Here is an 18,081-nt window from a genome sequence, read left to right on the forward strand (position 1 = left end):
GGGTTTTGGCCTATGGGTTAGGGTTCTGGTGTGCTTGGCTCATGGCTGTGATGATTTGAAAGTGTGGGCATCGATTTTTGCAAGTTTGGCCTTGATTTGATGTGGGCCAGACAGTGTGACCTTGGGGTTGCATTTTCAGATTTTGGGTTTCTGGCCTTTGGGTTTGTGTTCTTGGGTGCTTTGGTCATGGCTGTGATGATTTGAGAGTGTGGGGTGTGAGTTTTGCAAGTTTGGGCCAGAGAGTGTGACCATGGGGGTGGGGGTGGTTTCCAATTGTGGCTTTTGCTCAGTGCCTGTGCCTTTTGTCCTTTTTAGGCTTGAGCTATGGCTCCCAAGAAAGCCACAGATAAAAGCGGCGGTGAGAAAAAGAAGAGGGCTCCCTTGTCCTTGGAGGACAAGAAGGAAATCATCGCCAAGCATGAGAGGGGCGTGCGCTTGGTGGACATTGCCAAGGAGTATGGAAGAAACCCTTCGACAATTGGCACTGTCCTCAAGCAGAAGGAGGCCATCAGAGCTGTTGTGGCTCCTGCGAAAGGCGTGACAACGATTGCCAAGCAGAGGACACCAAAGCACGAGGAGATGGAGCGCCTGCTGCTCCTCTGGATTAAAGAAAAGGAGCGAGCCGGGGACACTGTGACCACCTCGGTCATCTGTGAGAAGGCCACCACCATTTTCGAAGACCTGGCCAGCAAGGAGGCAGGCGAAGGAACTTCTTCCCAGGAGGAGTCAGCCACCCCGGAATTCAAAGTATCACGTGGCTGGTTTGAAAGGTTCAAGAGGAGGACCGGGATCCACTCTGTCGTCCGTCACGGCGAGGCGTCCAGCGCAGACCACCAGGCCGCCGAAGCATTTGTCATCGAGTTCAAGGCCATGGTGGAGGAGGAAGGCTACGTCCCGCAGCAAGTGTTCAATTGCGACGAGACGGGCCTCTTCTGGAAGAAGATGCCTCGCCGCACCTACATCACCCAGGAGGAGAGGAGATTGCCAGGCCACAAGCCTATGAAGGACCGCTTCACACTTGCGTTGTGTGCGAATGCCAGCGGGGACTGTAAGGTCAAGCCCCTGTTGGTCTACCACTCTGAAAATCCAAGGGCCTTCAAGGCACACAACATTCAAAAGGACAGGTTGCCAGTGATGTGGCGTTCCAATGGCCGCGCATGGGTCACACGCCTCCTTTTCGTGGAGTGGATCAACAGTGTCTTCGCCCCGACTGTGAAGCGGTACCTGGAGGAAGAGGATTTGCCCTTGAAGTGCCTCCTCCTCTTGGACAATGCTCCTGCGCACCCGCCTGGCCTGGAAAAGGACATCCTTGCAGAGTTCTCCTTCATCAAGGTCCAGTTTCTGCCACCCAACACAACCTCCCTCTTGCAACCCATGGACCAGCAGGTCATTGCCAACTTCAAGAAGATCTACACCAAGCACCTCTTCAAGCGGTGTTTTGATGTCACGGAGAGCACACAGCTGACCCTTCGAGAGTTCTGGAAGCAGCATTTTGATATCGTCGTGTGCTTGAAGATGGTGGACTTGGCCTGGCAGGAGATCACCAGGCGCAACCTGATTGCTGCGTGGAGGAAGCTGTGGCCTGATGCTTCTTCCTTGGAAGGGTCACAGACCGAGGGTGCTGAGCCAGGTGAAGAAGAAGAGGTGGCTGAGATTGTCTCCATCGCAAGGTCCCTGGGACTTGACGTGGACAACGAGGACGTGGAGGAACTCATCGAGGAGCACAGCGAGGACCTGACAACAGAGGACCTGAAGGCCTTGGCGGCCATGCAACACTCAGCCGTGGATGAGGACGTGCTCCATTTCGACAGGGGCCAGCAGGAGGAGGCTGCGGGGGCATTTTTGCCAACGGCAGAAATTAAAGACATTTTGCGGCAATTCCACAATGTGTCTTCTTATGTTGAGAAGCACCACCCTGAGAAGGTGCTCACCAGCCATGCCATTGCACATTTTGATAATGTCTGCCTTAGCCATTTTAAGAACCTGCTTAAGGCCCGGCAAAAGCAGACATCCTTGAACCAGTTCTTCACAAAAGAGGGAGAACCGTCATCCAAAGAAGGCAAAAGGTGACCCTTAAAAAAAAGGTGACCCTTAAAAAAAACACCAAATTTAAAAAAAAAATGTTGTTAAAATGGTTAACTTTGTTAAATTGGTTGCATTGGCTAAATTGGCTGAATTGGTTAAATTGGTTGAATTGGCTGAATTGGTTAAATTGGCTAAATTGGTTAAATTGGCTAAATTGGTTGAATTGGTTTAAATTTGGCTTTTTTGGCTGCCCCTCTCCTCCTCCTCCTCCTCCTGCCTCACTCTGAGATGCCAGCCAGGACCAGCAAAGATAAGTCAAAAACATTTTTTTTCTTTATCCTTTAGAAACTTTAGAATGGACCTGCAAGTCATTGTTAAGCTCTTTAGTGCCTCAGGCAACTTGTATTGTAGGGTACTTAGCTTAATAGGCCTCTATTGTACCTTTGTTTTGACTTGCAGGTTCAGTCTGAGGTCATGGAACGCATTAGTTATTTTCAATGGAAAATGTGTTTCGGGTTACGAAATTTTCGGGTTACGAAAGGAATAGCGGAACGAATTAATTTCGTAACCCAAGGTAGCAGTGTATTGTGCATGGCCAGGAGGAGGACTCTGCCTGGAAAAGATATCTTCCCCAGCATAACATCTGCCTTAAAGGCAGTTGACCTGACTTGAGCCAGTCATTCTCTTCCTTTCTCACTTACCCCACCCAACCTCTAAGGCTTGCTATAAAGAAAAACAGGGGAAGGGACAATCTTGTACACTACCTTATGCTCCTTGAAGAAGGGATGGGGTAAAAAGGTAATAAATAAATAAATAGGAAAAAATTTAATACAAAAGGAATGGAGGCTGACTGTTCATTGCAATAGTACAGAAACCAATTGCCATCAAATGTAGGCAAGAAAAATAACAGTACATTGGGCCCTTGGTATGTGCTGGGGTTTGGTTCCAGGATCGAACCTCCCCTTCCCATGAATACCAAAATTTGTGGATGCCAAAATTCCTACAATGGCATAGTAAAATGGTGTCCCCTAGATAAAATTTTTCTTGTTGTTGAATGCTTTCAAGCCATGGATGGTTGAATTCATGGATGCAGAAGCCATGGATACAGAGGACTGATGGTAATATAATAGCCCTTGTCAAGTGCTTTTTTTAAAAAAAAAAAATCAAACTTAGAAATCTAGGCCATTAACTTCCTGTCATTACTCACTTGTTTGGAGTTTACAGGAGTCACGTTTCTCATTGCTGCCATCATAGATTGCTTCTATGTGCCTGTACCAACGAACCACATGGAAATGCTGGTCTATAGGCGGGCCTGTAAGCTGTCTGAAAGCTTCCACATCTGCATGTGAAAATGTGAACCCCTGGATATAACTACGAGTGCTGAGGTACTCATTCAGAGCCTTCAGTCTGGCTTCCTCTTCGCTAATGCTCAGAATGCAACTGTAGTCAGAAGCTGCAAAGACAGAGGCAGATGAAAAGCAGTCAGATCCCTTTGTTTAAAAGCACCCAGAAGCAAAGTATCCCATAGTTCAGATTTGGAGGGGAGATAGACATGTTAAGGGCTTTATAGTAGGGCAGCAGCAGCTTTGCTAGAAGGCCCTAGAGATGTGGAAAGCCAGGACAAAGACAAGAAAATGTTTGTGGGGAGGACTGCTTCACCCTAGTTTGGGAGAAAGATAAGAAATGGGGGAGAAGTGTCCTGCTTTTCACAATTTCTTCTTACTTCTAACCTTCCCCAGTATGGTGCCCTTCAAATATGCTGGACTACAACTACCACTGGTCATAATGGTAGGATATGATCAGAGCTGTAGCTCAAGATATGCTGAAGGCACTGGATTAGAAAAGGCTGGCTTAGACTATACTGCAATTAGCGTACATTAGGGTTTATCAACCAGAGTTCCCTGGAACCCTCGAGTTATGTGAGAGATTGCTAGGGTTCCATGAGATACTGTGACTAAAACATTTTTTTTAAAAAAAGAGTTGTAATAATAATTTTTATGCAGTGTTCCCTGAGACCTGAACATTATTTCAAGCGTTCCTCCAGGGGAAAAAGGTTGAGAAAGGCTAGTCTAGAAACAAAAGTGATACAAGAAGAAAAAGAAAAGCACTGCATCCCAGGGGAACTCCACCCCCCCCCCCGGCAGAAAACATGGAAAAAGATGGACATTTTCTGTTTTCTAAAGAGTTGCTAGCCACATTGCCTGTGAGGAACCCCTAGACAACTAAGCCAGGAAATATGGGGGGGGGGGGGAAACATACTATTTCTGACTTTTAGAGAGCACAGGTTTTTATGAGTAAATACACTGGTAATTTTGCAAAGTTATGGGTATTGTTGTTAATACTGATCTGTTTCTAAATATATTATAAAGACATAAACTCAGATTTTGTATCACTATTCTAAAGTTGGATGGTGAAATCTGGATTTTGTAAACCAGGAGACCTTCAGATGTCAATGAACTACTACTCCCACTATGCCTCACCCCTGGTCAGGCAGGCTAAAACTGAACTGAATTAATTTTGATGGTCATGTGTATTCCAGTCTCATTACAAACAAAGACAAGAGAACACATGGCCATCAAAATTAATTCAGGTCTGTCCTAGCCTGCCTGAATTATAAGCAAAGAAAAGATCAAAATAAAGTTCATTACAAAACAACCGCAGCCCTGAATGATTATTTCTGTCTTATTACAGTACGCAACGTAACAGTCACACAATTACACTATTTGGTGAAGTTTATTTCTCAAAAATACAGTGCTTAGCTTAGAAGTTGCCATGCTAGCATCTGCTTACATATCAGACTAGGTACTTCAAAACTCATCTTCTTCCCATGCCTGCACCCAGTTCCCAGTAACAGCAAACCAGTTGTACAGCTACAAACCTTTAAGTGACCGAAATTAATCTGGGTTCTATTTTTGTCTTGGCAGAAATGAAAAAATACCTTTTGGTATGATAATTCTTATTTTAAGCCCTAAGATGAAATGTTTTAAATGTAAAGCATGATACTCAGTATTTTAAATACAAGGTCTCAATGATTCACATATTTGAAAATAAAGAAGAAACTAGTCCTATATCTACCAAAAATATACAGCATTTAAATCATACAATGGTTATAGGTAGCATTTGGGCAATGAAGCTAATCAATACACAGTAATCAATATCCACTGGGATTTAGTTCCAGGAACCCATGGCTGCTCAAGTCCCATTACATACAGTGGCATAATAAAATAGTGGCCCTTATATAAAATGGCAAAAACCAAGCTTTTATTTTTTGGAATTATTTGTTGCTGAATATTTTCAAGCTGTAGATGGTTGAATTCATGGATGGTCAGGGCTGACGGTATAGTTGGCAAAACAATGCAGTTATATAACACACCCACAATTTATATAGTGTTCAAACTAGCCCGGCAGAGAATAGAAATATGGTAGTTAAAATGATCAAGCAGAAGTCAATGACAGTGGGCAGAATAGTAGTGTAGAAGATACCATGGCAAAAACACAATATGTTTATTGCAGCACTGAAACAGAGAAGTGAATAAAGCTAATGGAAACAATTGTTTTCCTGTCTGAAGTGCCAATGAGATTAGCCTCCATTTCTATGTGTTCCCTCCTTAAAGATTCTGTATTAAGCAAGAAGACAGATCATTGCTTGTTTAGGTCTGCAAGCTCCTCTCCAGAGTCACAGGAACTACAAATTTAACCTAATAGAAACCAGAAAATACTGGCATTACAATCAAAGCGTAAAGGCCACACCTAATTAAAAGAAATTAGGGTAGAGCAGAGGCAGAGCTGGGTTTGCACTACAGCTCCCAGAATCTCCTGGCCAACCAGATAAAATGAGTGCAGGTCTTAAGAGGAGCCCACATTTATGAGGATCTTGGCAGAGGGCATGGGACTGCATCCACACCCCAATCCTCTACAGAGCTTAGCTCTTGTCAGTGAATGGTTGCACAGGATTTACAAGAGGTGGGCAATAGGGGCAAGCTTTTCCTCCCCACCCCACACCCCAGTGGTTGACACCCACCTTTTTGAGTCACAAATGCAACCTGGGAACACTTGGAATTCTACTACTGGTTTGTACTTCCTTTCTTTTTAGCTGATATTCAGTCATTTGGGAAAAGTTTGTGGTGGGGAGGTATTAGAGGAGTAATGAAGATTGTGGAAAGGGAAAAAGCTGGACTTCACAGTGTTCTATGGTGTTTGAGGCCATATTGGATGATGTGTGTGCATGTATATTGCCTGAAAAAATAATCTGGGGCATTCAGGGGGTTTGAGGGTAGAAATGCGGAGTTGGAGGATGCATACAATCTGTACTTTCCCAAAATCTGTCTGAAGAGCGTCTGTATAATCTGTTCAACAAACATTTAACCTTGTATCTTGTAGTCACCAATGAAAATTGTTAAGTTTAAGAAATAATATTATAGTTATTCTTAGATACAGTAGCAAGCCACAGAACAGGATTCTGCGGGTTTCTAGGTGATCCACAGGTTATATGTCAGATAATGTTTATCTCCAAAACATTTCCTAAGGACATCTACCCTGTTTGTAACCATAACCAGTTCAAACAGTTTTAATTTGAAGATCTTAAAAGCATGGTGATATTATCCACACTGACACATATTTGAGGTTTGCAGTAAAGCTGCTAATTTACTCTGGCTACCTATCACTTGCTAAATATTTAGCAAACTAGCCAAGCTGCTACTGCTCCACTATTACTGTTTGGATTATTCCTCAAATACATACTTGGAGAGAAAATTATACTGATAAAAAGTGACTAGTATATATTAAGTCCATTAAGAGCAGGCATGGATCAAGGACTGTATGTGACTCAACAGGAAGAGTCTAGTCCATAATTTCATCTTTTAAGGCCTAGGAATCATAATAATAATTAATAATAATAATTTGTTTTATTTATATACCACTATTCCAAAGATCATAGCGGTGAACAGCAAGTAAGCTAATTAGCAAGTAAGCTAATTTGCCCCCAACAGTCTGGGTACTCATTTTAGTGACCTCGGAAGGATGCAAGCCTGAGTCGAGCTTGGGCCCTTTTGCTGGTCTTGAACTCGCAACCTTGTGGTTTTGAGTGAATGGCTGCAGTACAGGCATTTAACCACTGCGCCACCAGGGCTCCATTACCCCAACCTGTAATGAGTCCCACAGTTAATTCTATGCCATAGATGTCTTTTCTTCTTCACTGTCTGAGGTGGCCAGATATAAAAGGACAAGACAGCAGTTTTAATAGTTACACCAAAGAGTGAACTTCAACAAGTGTAGCATTTTTCACTCTTCTACAGAAGTATTAAGTTTCTAGATACCTTTTCTCTCTGGGGTACATCTACACTGTAGAAATAATGCAATTTGGCACCACTTTAACTTCTATGACTCCATCCTATAGAATCCTGGGATTCATAGTTTTGTGAGGTGCCAACACTCTCTGGTCAAGAAGGTAAAAGATCTTGTAAAAAGACAAATCCCAGGATTCCATAGACAGGAGCTGAGCACTTAAAGTGATGCCAAACTGCATTATTTCTACAGTTTAGATGTGTCCTCAGACAATCTAACAAAAAAAGGAAACAAACAAAGCCATGAAACTATGCTTCATTTTGCCACTGTTTCACATTATATGATATATAATGTATGATTACAATAACTCTCATCCAAGTAAAAACACTCTGAACATCACAAACAATATTTAGTACTTTACTGAAAATGAAGAAATAATTCAGTACCAGACAGAAACATTCAAGTAACCTGAACATACTGGATCTATCGTGACAATACCACTGAGCCTAAAATGAATGACTAGCACCAACCTAGAAAACAGTTCCTGAAATGCAATCAGCAACTAAGGCCCAAAACAGATGGGGAAAAAGGTGGCTTCTGCGTGGTCTGAGGGCGTGGCAATTAGATGACGCCCCCCTCCCCCAAACTTCATGGAAGCCATGGTGGCCCAAACCCAGCCACATAAGGAGAGGATTTTATCTGCTTCTTGCCACGGCCCGTTCAGGACTACAGCAGCAGCCGGCCTTGGGACCATAGCATCTGGTCACCACAGTCCTGCAGCGATCGGAACAGGAGCAGCCTCTGGTCGCTTCTTTTGCCCCATTTACTTGAGGCAGAAGATATTGAAAAAACTGATTTCAGAACTGTCAAATCCTTTTGTATCTGACTCGGCTCTAGCAGTATGTAGCAGCTTCACTTGAAAAACAAAAGGAGTCCCACCCCATGATGTGTGTTTCCAAAAAAAAGTAGAATTGGAAAATTTTCCAGAAAATCAAGTAAGTAATGTAACTTGACTTAGCACGCTTGAGATTAAATGAAACACATTCAAAACTTTATGTGCAAATTACATTACTGAGATACTTGTAGTAATGTATTGAAAATAGCATTTACAGTTCCTCCCTTATATTTAACAAAAAACAGCTTAACTTGAAAGAATACTTTTTAAGGACACTTACCAAAAGAGAGCTGTTCCTGAAATCTCTCTTTTGCTGAGAGATAAGTTTCTTTTGCTGAGGCATAACTGTAATATCTTCACTTCACTCATTCTGGACTACTTATCAGTTCCATTGCAAGTTGAGAAAAATTTGATTCAATACAACTATTTGAACATTCTGTTTCACTAAACGATGGATGTGAAAGGATGGGTGAGAAAGGATGCGTGTGCAGGGTTTGATATTTTTTAACTCTATTGTAATTTGATGTATTTTATTGTTGTAAACCGCCCGGATTCTTCGTGATTGGGCAGGCTAGAAATAAATCTTTATTATTATTTATTATATGTGTGTATATGTGCCTGAAATTTTTTTCTGAAATTTTTTCCATTCCACACTTTTTATTCCATTCTGCTTCCAATACAGAGGCAAAACACAGCACAAGGCAAGTAGGACTCCTTCCTACAAATAAGGAAAGTCAGGAGATTTGGTGCCTAATGATCAGAAATTATTTACAACAAGCAAATCAGAAAGAGCCATTTTCAGGAGAAAAACATATAAAACCAGAGTACAACGTTCTTCAGCCAAGGAACAAATGTGGTGCCTGATGAGGAAGGGACAGGAGTTGAACATAAATACAGATGTCAGAGAAATTACATCAGTATCCAAGACACTGATTCTGATGTTTCCATTAGAATCATAGAGTTTGAAGAGACCACAAGAGCCATCCGGTCCAACCCACTGCCATGCAGGAACCCACAATCAAAGCACCCTTGACAGATGGCCATCCAGACTGTTTAAAAACCTCCACTACTCTCTGAAGGAGTGTGTTCCACTGTAGAACAGTCCTTACTGTCAGGAGGTTCCTCCTAATGTTTAGCTGGAATCTCTTTTCCTGAAGTTTGCATCCATTGTTCTGTGTCCTATTCTCTGCAGCTGCAGAAAACAAGCTTGCTCCATCCTCAATATGACACCTCTTCAAATATTTAAACACAGCTATCATATCACCTCTTAAAATATTACCATTGTTTTACTTTTAATTGTTATTGGATATTGCTCAGTGAATTTTACTAGGAAGCAGTCCAGAACTTTTTTAAAAAACTTGGACATGGCACAAATTCTCTAGCTAATCTGCCTTACAGGCTTGTTGTAAGGCTAAAAGCAGGATGACTACGAGTATATCCAGCTCTTGAAGGAGGAGCAGGATGCAAACATGATAACTATTATTATCGTGTATCACTCATAGCAGTTCTTCCCTCAGGACAGCCACCTCAAACAACCGTGACCCAAGGTACCAGGGTTGTAGTTCTCTGTTCATCATCCAGCAGGAGACAAGCTTTTGCATACATGCTCTGGAATGCAAAAATGACTGCCCTTTTAAATTAATCATTTGTCATAGTTGCAAGACATAATTACATGTTTAAATTGAAATTAAGAAGCAGTTTTAAGAGCATCAATTATACATGTCAAGTTTTTTAAAACTTCTGCTATTGGACAAGGATAAAGCACCAGTAAATGTTTTAAAGAAAATGTTCATTATACATATGGCTTGAACATTATTTTAGATTCTTATGCACCAGCACTCAACATTTGCAGCCTATTCTCAGGCACGTTTATTCTGAAACAAATCCAACTATGTCAAAGTCTCTTATTTCAAGAGTCTGAATAGCTCCAAGTGACTATTTACTGCTCAACAATGGTTATAACCCCTCATTGTTTTATGTACTAATTGTTCAAACAGCAGTTAGACATTTCCTTTTTCATGTGTAACAAGATATTTCCAGCTGCTGCAAATGGAGAAAACAGCACCATGAAGAAAAAGAGACACATGAAGCATGAGATGAATACAAGAGCCGTGACTATCCATATCAACATGCGCAGACAGCCACTTGGAAAGAACAGCAGCTGCCTGCTTTGGATGTTGTGGATCTGTAAGAACACTTCTTTGCAGAATATATGAGGTGCTTCTTTCCTAGCATACCTGAAACTCAGACACTAAAGATTCCTGACCAACATTTTATTATCTTTCTTTCTTTCTTTCTTTCCTTCTTTCTTTCTTTCTCCCCCCCCCCCCCCCCCCCGGCAGGGGCCACGCTAATCTTCTCTGTATTGTTCCAATTTTAGTATATGTGCTGCCGAAGCGAGCACAGCCAGAACAAAATTTTAACGTGTGCTCATGCTTTACAGCAGAGGAACTATGCTACAACAAAACAGAATGAAAAGGCTCTTACACCTGCATAGTGTACTGTTTTGCATGCCATGCCTGGCAGGGTATTCACATGATATTGTAACTGTTTGTAAGGACATATCACAGGTTGGTCTGAAGACCATTCCTATTTTTAAAATAATTCAGTTCTGCCCTCCCTCCATCTTTTAAAATACCACGCTCTGGCTTAAGTGGAAAGATGAAGAGACAGTGTGCTTTACTGTTGAGATTACTGGACTGCAACTTGGAGGATCCAGATACAAATCCCCAATGAGTCGTGGAACCTAACAGTTGATCTTGGACCGATCTCATTCTCTCTGCCTCACTTACTTGACAACTCATTGGGGAAAAAGGCAGGGCACAAATGCAACAACTTAAAAAATAAAAAAATTGAATGAACCCACCAAGGGAGCAGAGCAAACCAAGTATCATTAGATAAAAAAGGTCGACTCAATTACAAAGTTATCATGACCTGATTTTTATGAACTGCCATGACATTAAAAAACAAACAAAACTAAGCCTGCAATTCTCAAAATAGAAATAGCAGGGAGGAATTTTCCTGACCATCTATGTGGAAGTAAACAATTGAGTCCACTAGCAGCTCTGGTTATAAGAGGCCGCCTGGTGACCTGAACATAACCACATCATAGCACTGGGAACACTTTGGGACAGGGCTGGGTTAATTGCAACAGCAGCCTGTTGTTACAACACAACAGTGTTTTACTTGAACAACAACACTTTGGGCTCTGTCCAAATATACTCTCAAGGCTTTCAAATACTAATACCTATCCAATGCAGATGACAGCTTAGGGTTCTTTATTTCATAAGATCTTTTTTGCAGGTCTGAGTTTAGGTTAACATAATAATAATAACATTCAGTAACCACTCTTGCATGAAACGATCATGAGAGACATAAGGTTACTTGACAAAATTCAGAAGACTGAGTTATCATTCAATCTCCTTTTAAAAGCATTACGTTGGTGTAGTAAATGACCAACCAAACCCTCAATTCAGCATATAATGAAGCACCTGCCTAATCAAGTGAGCAAGCTCCACTCACACACAAATTCACAACTCCACATCCAAACTGGGCTTAACAGTATTTCCCTTAACGCTTTTGCTGAAGACAAAACGATATCAACAAATTCATCAGGCTCTGATAGCTTTTTCTAATTTATGTGTACAGTGTTGAACAGTCATTATTACTATGATCATCACATGAAGCCGAATTAGAACGCTATGTTAAATTCTGGCCGTCCCATCTCAAAAAGACTGGGAAAGGGTTTTTGTTTTTAATGATCTGAAAGTATCAGAGGGTAAAGGCACAGTTTCCTATGAAGACAGACTGAAACATTTACAGACTTTAATACAAAAAGACCTTGTAGAGACTGAAAGAAGTCTGTATCCTAAGCTTTCTAAGGCTCCGTCTGCTTCATCAGATGCTTCATCCAGATGTAGAGATGGCTGTGTTTGAATTGGTGACTAAGTGCATCAAAAAGCTCAAGTGAGATGACAGGACAGAGCCTGCAAAATTACAAACAGTATGTCTCTAAATTCTCAGATTTGTGAATCTTCGTGTATGTCTTCACTTCTATAACATATACTGTATACCATACTATTATAACCCCTCTGGAGACCAGGGTCCGATTTCTGTCCGGCTGTGAAACTACCTGCACAAGTCCCATGCTCTCAGCCTCAGGGAAGCCAGTGGCAAACCTGCTCTGAACAGATCTCGCAAAGAAAACCCCAAGGCATGGTCCCCTTAGGGTTGCCCTAAGTCAGAAATGACTTGAAGGCACACAACACACAACACACACAACAAGGCACAATGGTAGCGTTCAGCCAAATAATACTGACCACCAGTAAATTCAGGGCAGACCACTATGTTCTCTGGGATTCACTGCAAATAAAGGGGGGACGTCTAGGGGCTTTAAAATCAAGGCGCCTTTATGGTATCCTATTCTCACAGGCTTTAACTCTCTCTCTGGCTCTTTGCTATGGAATTCTGGGAGTTCTGGGCCCCACAACAAACTCCAACTCCCAGAATTCCATAGCAAAGAGCCAGAGAGAGAGTTAAAGCGGTGCCAAACCGAGTCATCTCTCCATCCTCGTTCTATCGGAGGCCCCTTCTTCACCCTCCCAGGCTCACCGGCCGCGGCCATCCCGCTCCTTCCTCCTGGCAGGCGCCGATCTGCCTTCCTAGCTCTCTCACCGGCTGATGCAACCAACGCCGTGGTCCGGAAGCCCGGCTGCGCCTCTCTACGTCACTTCCGGCGCGGAGGATAACAACGAGGCAACTCCTGGCAGCGTCGCGTCACGTGACCCCCTTCCTCCTCCTCCCTCAGAAGAACGTTCCTTTTGGGCCTTGGCCCTGGGACAAAATGGCCGCCGCTGTCGCTTAGAGACAGCCGCCCTGCCCCCTCATTATGGAGCCCTTTCAGGGCCCTCTCTAAAAGCCTGGGCTGGGAATCTGACCCTCCAGAAGCGCATCAATGCTCCTTTTTCTCTGCCTCACAATCAGGAGCCTGTGGCTTCAGTTGCTTGCAGCTTCACAAAAGGATGGGAAGCAACTTGGGTCTCAGGGGGAGCCTCTCTTTCTGTCTTGCTGTAGTTGTTGTTAGCTGCCCTTATGAGACCCTTCCAAGACTCCTTGGCCTCCGCTGCTGTGCTCAGGCCCTGCAGCCCCATGGCTTCATCCCCCTGATGGAGTCCATCTTGCATGCACCCTTCCCACTCTTTCTTCTAGTGCCACTCTGCTCTGCCTTCGTACTGCACTTAGGGCAGGAAAATGAAATGCACTTATATAGGATGGGAGACACTTGGCTGAACAAGACAACAGGCAAAAAGGATCTAGGAGTCCAAGTAGATCACAAGTTGAATATGAGGCAACAGTGCGATGCGGCAGCTAACAAGGCCAATGTGATTTTAGGCTGCATCAATAGAAGTATAGTGTCTAGATCAAGGGAAGTAATAGTGCCACTCTATTCTGCTTTGGTCAGGCCCCACCTGGAATACTGTGTCCAGTTCTGGGCACCACGATTTAAAAAGGATGTTAAAGGAGGGTGACAAAATGGTGAAGGGTCTGGAAACCATGCCCTATGAGGAAAGACTTAGGGAGTTGGGGATGTTTAGTCTGGAGAAGAGAAGGTTACTAGATGACATTCTGTTTAAATACTTGAAGGGATGTCATATTGAGGAGGGAGCAAGCTTGTTTTCTGCTGCTCCAGAGAACAGGACCCAGAGCAATGGATGCAAGCTTCAGGAAAAGAGATTCCACCTCAACATTAGGAGGAATTTCCTGACAGTAAGGGCTGTTCAACAGTGGAACACACTCCCTTGGACTGTAGTGGAGTCTCCTTCCTTGAAGGTCTTTAAGCAGAGGCTGGATGGCCATTTGTTGGGGATGCTTTGATTGAGAGTTCCTGCATGGCAGGGGGTTGGACTGGATGGTCCTTGTGGTCTCTTCCAATTTTATGATTCTATGATTCTACCCTCTACCTTTCCTAGCATTATTGTTTTCTCTAGTGATCCATGCCTTCTCATTATGTGGCCAAAGTACAGTCCACAGAACCTGAACAGGTCAGTGGAGGAGAGGGAATCTTGGAGAAGTCTCATCCACAAGCTCCCATGAGTTTGTCTCAACTCAACTCAAGGGCAGTTAAGAACAAGATGTTGTAAATGCAGTGCTTCAGATCAGCTAGCATATTGTGAGTGACCAAGCTGATAAAGGATAGCAGGTATCTGTGGCACAACTGGAGAACAAGAGGCCTCCAGTTGAAGGAGTCACACCTTCACTTGTGCCATCTTGTGCTGGGTTGTTTTGTTGCTGTGAAATACACTGTCTCCAAATGTGTTGTAGTTTCCTTTTTGGAGGTTTTTAAAGAGAGGGTAGATGGCCATAGGTTGGGAGTGCTTTGTGTCTTCCTGCATGGTGGGGATTGGACTGGATAGCCCTTATTATGGCCTCTTCCAACTGTGTCATTCTATGATTCCACTATCAACCATAGTTGCACAGACTATTCAGATATTTGGAATACTCATTGAAAAGTAGAACAAATAAGGAGAACATATGTTCAGTCTTTTAAAGGCAGTCCTTATGCCATCAGATTTCTCCTCCTTACCCTTAGGATTGGAGAAGAGAGTCTAGGTACTGAAATCTGGAGAGCCTTATCCAGACTTGCCCATTCTAAATGTTGGATGTTTATTTATTGCCTGTCCTATATGTACAGCTCTACACTACATGATTATGGGAGTGAACCTTTCCATTTTGATCCTGACAACCACCTTGCAAAACGAGAGGGCACAACAATGTCAAAATCACCCAGTGACCTTCATAGATGAGTGGAGATTTGGAACTGAGACTCCTAATGTTATCCAACACTGACAATGTATCATGCTGGCTCTCATTTATTAATTATTGTGAGATTAAACATTACTTTTTTAAAAAAGGAGGGGACGGTCAATTTTCCAACACATCAGTTTCAGAAACTAGTGAGCAATAGGCTCTTGCAGAATAAATGGATGTAGCATACATATAGGCTGCAAAGAGCACATAGCATACATACCACATACATCAATAGGTAATAGCAAGGAGAGGTCTTGTCATTTCAGCAGTGGTATTTGGTCCAGGAACAAAGGTGCTCTTTGTATCTAAGGTTATCTATTTTTTCATCCAGGAACTTCCAAAAAGTCAGAGCCTCATTGCCATGGAGCCTGCCCTTTAGACTCGTACAAACTGAATGGGGCAGGAACCCAGAAGTTAATGTCCTCCTTCCAAGAGGAAGCTCTTTCTGTATTACCCCAGTGGATGCCTTAAAATTACATTGATAATTCCATCCAAAGACTAGGGCTGAGCAGATGAGCCAGGAAAGCACAGGCCGAGCCCACTTTCCTGGCCCAGAGCACAATCCAGATAAGTTCCTGGGCTGGCATGGGGACAGGTGGATGTTGCATGCACACCTGTCTCCGTGCCATGGATCCAGTACTGCTGCATGCCCCTTACCTCCATCTGTCATTGCTGCATGTGAACAGACCGCCACCATTGGGTCTGATGTAGAAAATGGGGTGCCTGGCTACAATCACATAGCCAGGCACCCCCTTTCTGCAGCAGACGCAGTGATGAGAGTCTACTCTTGTTCAGCAATGATGAACGGAGATAAGGGATGTGCAGAGCCATCTGTTTAGCCAGGGTTTGCTGCTGAGTTTTTTGGAAAGTCCACAGCAAATGGCGGGGTCAGTTTGACCTGTGTGAAGGCCTTTAGATCCAAGATTGGGCCAGATCCACAAAATCTGCATGTGGTCTGGCAGGATTGGACCTGATCCTCCCCCTGGGGTTCTGGCTGAACAAGATGACATGAAGCCAGGGGGAACCTGAGCCTTTCGGCCTGGGTGGACAACCCCTATGAGAATTTGTTGCAAACCTGTGATTTAAACTTGCCTGACTCATGACCCCACTGGATAGTCTTAAGGTAAGTCCCTCTGATTATCAGCCCCCATCCCATTAGAAATACTGAGAAAGTTGTGACTCACGTTGAAGGGATGTAGTTAAGGATGACTAAGACAACGGATGGTAAGTTTCTGTACATGTAGACTTACTAAATAGCAATTTTTTTCCCCTCCCTGTCAAATTGACTTTCTTCTCTCTGTGTGCACACATGTGCCTGTTACCTGTCAACAAATAGTGTCCCCATGAATTACATACAGTTTTCTTAGACAAGGAATACTCAGATATGTTTTTGCCAGTTCTTTCTCTGAAATGTTGCCTGCAGCATTGTCTCCCATCCAAGTATTAACCAGGGCTGACCCTGCTTAGCTTCTGGGATGACATGGGATCTAGTACCTTTAGGTTATTTATTTATACATCCCCTTGTATGTTCTCCCATGTATTGACATGACTAAGAAACATTAACATGAAATGTATTTTTTATTTTAAAATATTTACGAATTATAAAAAGAAGTTATAAAAAAAATCCAGACAACATGATTCCAGGATTTCATTTGAAAAATTCAGAATTTAACAACTAATGCCCCAATCCATAACCTTCTGCAACCAGAGTAGTCAACGCAGAGACCGAACCTTCCTAGCAATAAGGTTCTGGACACCTTCACATAAGAGATTGTAGTCGCAGAAAGATGACTTGGGCTTCTGTTTCCAAGTAAGAACTATTATGGCTACTTTCAGCCTGCTGAATGTTAATAAAAACACCTTGCAGTTCATGTAATAGCCAACCGCATTACACTGAAATTTGGTCATAACAGTACATTTTATCAAGGACATTTTTTTTCCAGGAGAACATAGCAATGTCAAGCTACAATATATTTTAAATTACAGTCATTCCTGATGATCCTTTTGAGTCTTAACAACTTTATTTGGTCTCAAGATAGTATGTAAAGTTTCATGACCTTGGACTGTATACGTTCACTTTTCATCCGTCTCTCAATAAGGGTGACAAACAAACTGAGATACTAAATACTGCCCAGGCTTACCTGGGGAGCAGATTCAAGTGTAAGTAATTCACAGAGGTTCCGAGTACAATCACTGTCAAGCTCAGATGTTACAAAATATACATATACAAATATGCATCATTCCAGTCTCCAGACAAATTGAGCTGGTCTCCATATCTTTAACAGCTGTACTTTGTTTGCTCATACTCAGCAAAAAGTAATATGCATTTTTACAGATTCTGTCGTTATACATTTTTAACAAATAAGACATTAGTCTTTGGTTTCCAGTATTATAATATCATGGGTTATTAATTCATTTGTTACATTTTCATAAATATTCTTAAGCTTCAGGTCCCACAGCCCATCTAATAAATTACATAAGGCACCACAAATTCCAGATCGATTTTGTAAAGTGTTTAACATTTGATAACACGCTTCATCTGTACTTTGTTGATGGTCAAGCTTTATTTTGTCAATGTCATTGTCCGACAAACCACTCTTCCTCATAAGTTTATTCCAGTCATGACAAGGCACCTTGTTCCTTATCTCAAAATAGATGTGATTTAGCTCTACAATATAAGAAAAATTCATTGCAAATTTTAAAATGTTAATTTTAGAGAATTTCAGTATGCTGGTGTATAGTTGGCCCTCTGTATCCACAGATTCTGCATACATGCATTCAACCTCGAAAATATTGAAAAACAAAATTCTAAAAAGCAAGCCTTGATTTTGCCTTGTATAATAAAGTACATCTTCTTACTACAGTATATCATTGCATATAATGGGACTTGAGCATTCATAGATTTTGGGCCAACGCCCAATAGGGCTTCACTATACATGCTATTCAAGTCAAAACAGCCATTGAAAAGCTCTATTTTTCTTTCTAGGTCATTATTAACTAGATTGTTACTCTGCCTCATATTTTAAATGTAATTTTAAATTTGTATGAGAATTTGTACCTCAGCCTTCTAA

General features: G+C 42.3%; 1 protein-coding gene and 1 pseudogene across 1 annotated transcript in view; both read right to left on the reverse strand.

Moving 5' to 3' along the window:
- Nucleotides 1–12,950, reverse strand: part of CARS1 (cysteinyl-tRNA synthetase 1) — a 73,566-nt gene extending 60,616 nt beyond the window's left edge. The window contains exons 1-2 of the mRNA XM_042459423.1: nt 12,815–12,950; nt 3,233–3,478 (exon numbers count right to left, since the gene is read on the reverse strand). Coding sequence (XP_042315357.1) covers nt 3,233–3,478; nt 12,815–12,827 — 259 coding nt within the window. The 5' untranslated portion in view covers nt 12,828–12,950. The remainder of the gene's footprint in view (nt 1–3,232; nt 3,479–12,814) is intronic.
- Nucleotides 10,542–10,607, reverse strand: LOC121920121 (annotated as a pseudogene).
- Nucleotides 12,951–18,081: the final 5,131 nt, after the last annotated feature.

This window comes from Sceloporus undulatus, chromosome 1, assembly GCF_019175285.1.
Source record: "Sceloporus undulatus isolate JIND9_A2432 ecotype Alabama chromosome 1, SceUnd_v1.1, whole genome shotgun sequence".
Taxonomy (NCBI): Eukaryota; Metazoa; Chordata; class Lepidosauria; order Squamata; family Phrynosomatidae; genus Sceloporus; species Sceloporus undulatus.